This window comes from Aristolochia californica, unplaced genomic scaffold (assembly GCF_029961685.1).
Source record: "Aristolochia californica isolate CCGP_79_NKW_82.1479 unplaced genomic scaffold, dmAriCali1.0.hap1 SCAF_10, whole genome shotgun sequence".
In the NCBI taxonomy this organism is placed as follows: Eukaryota; Viridiplantae; Streptophyta; class Magnoliopsida; order Piperales; family Aristolochiaceae; genus Aristolochia; species Aristolochia californica.
Window position 1 is genome coordinate 4,253,204 of NW_027181771.1, and position 6,000 is coordinate 4,259,203.

General features: G+C 34.9%; 1 protein-coding gene across 2 annotated transcripts; it reads right to left on the minus strand.

The window, feature by feature from the left end:
* Window positions 1-1,041: 1,041 nt before the first annotated feature.
* On the minus strand, window positions 1,042-4,618 carry LOC137942486 (uncharacterized). Of its 2 annotated transcripts, none has more exons than XM_068788160.1 (2): window positions 4,493-4,618; window positions 1,042-3,114 (listed from the first exon to the last, which is right to left on the minus strand). In XM_068788160.1, exon 2 carries the CDS (start codon window positions 2,931-2,933, stop codon window positions 1,194-1,196), a length of 1,740 nt encoding a protein of 579 aa, XP_068644261.1. In that variant the 5' UTR covers window positions 2,934-3,114; window positions 4,493-4,618; the 3' UTR covers window positions 1,042-1,193. The 2 variants fall into 2 exon arrangements, with proteins under 2 accessions (XP_068644261.1, XP_068644262.1); XM_068788161.1 differs by lacking the exon at window positions 4,493-4,618 and adding an exon at window positions 4,062-4,136.
* Between the last annotated feature and the right edge of the window lie 1,382 nt (window positions 4,619-6,000).

A 6,000-nucleotide genomic window follows, 5' to 3' on the forward strand; every position in this document is an offset into this window, starting at 1 on the left:
AGCCTATTGATTGATTAGGACATCAATCAAGGAGTTTTCAACCTGTTAGAAAACACATTGTGTTGACCATAGGTTGACTCCTTTAGTGCTTTTGATGATAACAAAACTTAATAGAGCTGACAATTTGCAAACCAAGTATTTCACATACTATATCTTCAAGAAACATACATCTCAAGATCTAAAGCCTCAAAACGATTGAGCCTACTCGAGACCTCAAACATCATTGAAAGACTACTCTTGAAGATGCACCCGGGATGAAGAAGACAATGTGAAGACTAGTCAATATGTAAGAGAGCCTCCAAACTCCTTTTCTTAAGGTACAATGCTAAAGATGGAGCTTTAGAACATAAATTGCATTTATATATGTTTTACAACATCATCCACATCTTTTCAAACTTGTTAGAGTATTCAACCATTCATATGCTTTAAAAGTCAACTTAGTTGAGTTGGCACTAGAATCGATCATCTAAAAGTGTATTGGCCAAACTTATAAAACATGATTGATCAACCTTAGTCGATTATCAATAATCCAGAACATGACCATTTCATGCAATAAAACATGATCAATCATCCTATTATCAATACCCCCACCAAACCACACATAGAGAAGTTAGTGAACATTTAATGGCAAATAGATAAGCCTTTACTCTCAAAATCTTTCAATTCTTTTCTAAATTGCTTTTGAGTGGAAGAGATTCAATATTTTCTACTCTTTCCCCCACCTATTATAGTCAAGCTCTCATAGTCTCATTATGCTTGAAAAAGGTGGATACTTGCAAGTTACATCTCTCAAGAGAAACTATTCTCTAAGTGAAAGGGTGCAAGTGAAATTTTTCTTTCTTTGTTTTATCAGGTGAAAGGTTCATCTAGAACATATTTAATCTATATAGAAACGGTCAACTTTTAAATGAGAAAGCAACTAGACTGGAGTTGGAGTTCCCTGACATAAATGTTAAATGATAAGGTGAATCGGTATCTTTCATAAGGAACGTGATATGAAACCATCCATGCAAGAAGATCGCCACAAATGGATACTTCAATTTAAATATTTGACCTGTGAAACCAAATCATATTAACCAAAATCTCTGGGCCCATAATCCGATACACAGTGGAATTATACAGCAAAATAAATAAATAATGATTTCATCTTGAAATACACATAGTACAGGAAAATTAATCCTCCAAGCTTCCTACTAATGCGGCTTATCATCCCTCTGAATCGATGCAGGAGCAGGTGGTTTCATTAGCTCATCTCTGAAAATACACTCTTCGAGCACTTTACCTAATCTGCCCGGACTCTGGGAATTTTCAACCATATACCTAGAAGGATTCAAGTTGTTCCTCACTGGGGAACTCAGGCTAGAGGTAGACAAAGGGGAACCAACTTCCCGAGGCAAAGGAGAGATAGGAGGATCAATAACAACGCCCATGTCCTTCCTGTAGAGTTTATCTTCTTCAATATCATAAAAATCAGCAGTTCTTACCTCCTGTGCAAGAGAACACATGCAACAACACAGCCATTGGGCACAATCTGTAACAGCTGGATATCCAAAACAGAAATCATTAGCAGGTAACTTGAATCTCTTCCTCATCTGAATCCTCCAAAATCCCCCATATAACAAGCCAAATGCACAGAGAACAATGCCTGTGAAACCAAGAGCTTCTCTTACTACCTCATTATTAATATTAACAGCCGCCAAGTTGAATATCCAAAATGGAGCCATGCAGACCAAAAGAAAAGTTGCGATATGAACATACATGTTTCCAAAACCTAGCCGCTCCATATTCCATCCAAAAACACAGAAGCCACAGAAAAGAGAAAGATAAGCAACTGATATATCATCCCAGAGGTCAAATAATCCACCTCTCCACTGAGGTTGGGTCTCTAACAACCTATGGTCATCGCTTGATACAAAAGAGTATCTCTTTTCAAATGATTTCACCCTAAGTTCAGCAGTTGAAGCTTGGTCTTGTCCTTCCTGGTTCGGCTCCGAGGAATATTCTTTCCCAAGAGGACTGAGAATACTATATAAACCAGCAATTGCTGGTGCTGAAATAGCAACAGCCACACAAAGACCAACCCCAACAGCCGGTCTTTCTGACCTCCTGTAACCCAAGTTAAGACCGCACAAAGCATACTGAGCAAAACAGTTTATATGGAGAAGGGAGACAACAACCATCATGTGGATCCATTCATGAGGTTTGTAAGTCCCATTTTTGCAATAGAGTTTTTGAAGTCTCAGAACATCGTCAGGTCTCCATTGGATTAAAAGTACAAGGTGATAGAACCGCTTTGGATGCTGATAAAGGCACATAAGAGTAAATAGAGCATTAAGGATTTGGTTGTTGACTTCAAACATAGAATCTCTCTGGGACTTTCTGGGCAAGGCATGATCTAACATTCCTGTCATCACTAAGAAGAGTATAGCACCTGAAACTGCAACACATGTGACCCAAAGAAATAGCACCATGTTCATTGGATCTTGAAACCATTTCTTACATATGTCCTTTAGAGATTCCCACTCAATTTTCTTAACAGATGTCTTCAGGCGTTCTCTTAGCCTTTGGCCAGTCGCAGTTGGTACTTGACGTGAAACTTCATCTCTTTCTTCTGCAAAACGCTGGAACTTGGCTGAATGAGAAGATATCAAACTGCTTGACTTGAACTTTCTAAAGCATGATGTTCCAGAGAAAAATCCTCTGAGAAATCCTTTCCTGCTGTCATTCTCACTCAGTAGTCCCTTCTGAGAGATATAAAGTGGGAGGTGACTCTTTGCAGTCAAATCATTTGAGGGGGCAACTGGCCCTGATTCTTCCAAAATTTCATCTGGGTTCTTCCCATTTCCAGTTAGAACCATTGCCTTGTTTATGTGATCAAAACTGAAAATTTCAGTGCAAGGATTAGACGTTTCCGGAAGTCCTCTTGTGACCATGAACCAGCTACAACTTTTTGAATTGAACTAGTGTTTAGGGACTCTTCATGACATGATAGAAAATTAAAAACCCTTCTTATTGATCACGGTAATACATGTCTCAGTAGGATTCAAAACACCGGATCACTGTTCAGTCATCTCAACCGAATGTCGTCTAATCGCAAAAAAAGAAGATGGAAAACTGTTCCAAAGAGAGTAGCAGAATGCTAATTAGCAAATTCAGAGGAAAAAAATATAAAAGAAAGCATGCAGCCACCTTAACCATGTGGTCCCAAAAGAATAAAAGAAACCAAAGAGAACCGACAAGCACTAGCTTCAGATAGAAAATTGATACATCCAACAAAACAAGAAGGTTATCCTGAGAAGCACGGGCAGAAAACCATATGCTATAATCTTCTCTTGAATGAAAAGTTTTTCAAAAAAGGATCATCCACCGAAAGATCCCTTAACCAAAGGGCATGTATTAGAAATATTGAGAGAGAGAGAGAGAGAGAGAGACGTGTTAAAGGGAAAAAATTCTACAAACGGCAAAATTTTCAGTCAAACAATCGTGACAGGAGCTCGATTCCAGAACACTTGTCTGAGGATACATCTACATCAACCATAAAATAAAACATTAAAACTATATTTATGAGTTTCATTAATGTGTTATTGCAAGAATGTTATACTGAAATCTAGAGATATATGACGAAGAAAGAAATGGAGAAAAGAGGAAGTCTCCGTTGTTTCAACTTATTTTGCCTGCAGATCATACACAGATTTCAGGCAAATGTTGAAAGACTATCAGAGAGATGAACGAATAATTCTTTAGCCGTCTCAGAAGGAAGGTACATAGTGCAAACAAGATATCTTAATGAAAGCGGTCTGGAAAAGGGTCCCTACATAGCAGAGAAATCTATATGAAAAAATTTCGGCCAATTCAGTTGAGAGTATCACGGAACAGTCAATGAAAAAGAGGACTCACTCGTAAACAATCATCTCCCCTAGAAGGATATTTATAAGAAAGGCACGATATTTAGCGATATCACCCAGGAATATTTTACATTAAAAAATTCAGAAAAAGGAAAAGGAAAAAACTACTCATGTCAGTTGGGATTTCGATCACAAAGCTTCAGAAATGAGAAGAACCTTTTTATCTCGCAGGCCCAGAAAAAGTAATATAAGTCCAGCCTGTTGTACAATTTCTGGAAGGATCTGTAATCCATATGATCAGTATAGCAAACGAATGGGTTCACCAATTTCAGTTTAGACCGACGACTCCAAAACTAGAGTTTAACTCGAAAAGAAAAACAAAATGCGTTAAGGTCGAAGAATAACAAAACACTTTAAGGTCGAAAATTAGAGTACAAAACCCTCACTAAAGTCGCTTAAAAAGAAAAGAAACACCGATTATACACAAAACCGTGTATGAACCCAATCTACGCTACGGATTTCAGTAAAACAACACCACCCTGTCAATCTATTACACAAAAGAACAATTGAAACTAACCCAACCTGCCTATAAAGAAAAAGAAGCCAAATCGAGATCACCATGATTGCCGAAAAGAGCACAACATTACCTCTCTTCAGGGAAGAAGTACATGAAAAGAATATGAGAAGAATCCAAGCCAGCCGTTATTTCCAAGAGCTTGTTCCTTTGGCCACAAAACATCCTTATGCCGTGTTCTTCTAAACTTCCAACACGTGATTTCTCAAAAAAAAGAAACTCGCAGCAGAAGAACAACGGAGAAATGACATCCTTCATCTCCAATTTTAAACTGGGAAGGTACGGAAAGGCTTACAAAAGAAGTTCAAAGGGAATAATGAAAGTGAAAGTGAAAATGAGACAGTTTTATTTAACTTTTTACTTAACAAAATAAGATAAATAATTTAAAATTATTAAAAATAGATATATTAAATTAATTAAATATAAAAAATAATATACCTAAATAAACACGGTTATTTTATAATATCTAGATACTTAATCAATTCTTACTTTTACAATATCTAAATTATCACTCTTAAATTAGTAATTTAATATATAATAAAATAATGAATATAAATAAATAAATAAATAGGATATTTTATTAATAAAATAAGATAGATTTTTTAGTCTAAATTAATACATTAATTTAAAAATAAAATAAAAATATTATTTTAATTAATTATAAAAAATTGAATACTTAAACAAAAATGTTTACTCTATATACTTGATCAAATTCTTACTTTTACGATATTTAATTATCACTCTTAAATTAATAATTTAATATAATATTAGTCATAAAATAATAAATAAAATAATAAGGTATTTTATTAATAAAAATATATGAGTATTTTCAATAAAATCTAACTGAATTAGTTTAGCATCAATGTCGAGTGAAATGACGAGTAAAAGTGAATTCACTGGTCTCATGGAGTGAATTAACTTTCACTCGTTTTTCACTTGTGAAAGTGAATTATCTATGTAATTCACTTTCACTCTCCACTTACACAATGTACTATCACTTTTGGAACCACTTTCTCTAGTGAAAATGAATTTACTTTCACTTACACAGTGCACTAACAAGTCAGAGAAAATTGCCTGATTTCCAATTTTAAGCATCTTTCCTTTGTCGGGTTTTTCGTGGAATGGGTTTATAAAATTATATAATTTCTAATAAGCTAATTGTAATAACTCCCTAATAAGGCCCCAATTCAGAGTCTAACTCAATAGATTCACTACCAACTTAAACTGAACCAAATGATTTCAAAGTATGAGGAGTAAGTTCATCACAAAAAATACCTAGCACAATCAATAAGTTTCAAAGTAATGGAGCAATGCATTTAGCTTTTTTCAAAACACCTGGTTTGGCTCTTTCTCTTAAATTTGAAAATCTAATACTATTTTGGAGGCATGGGAGAGCTTGAAAATATTTTAATTCATTATGGCAATGCTTAGTAAATAGTTTGGAGTGCAAATTAATTTAAATAAGGATCAATTTAACAATAAAAAACTAGCCATTTCTAGACCGTGTTTTCATAAAATGACTCTTTGTCCTTTTGCAAAGGTCGACCTCATTGATTCATAAAAATATTTCTAAAATCTTTA

What these genes read in the sequence shown, in the direction of transcription:
- LOC137942486 (XM_068788160.1), bottom strand. Translation starts at nt 2,933, where the DNA reads ATGGTCACAAGAGGACTTCCGGAAACGTCTAATCCTTGCACTGAAATT.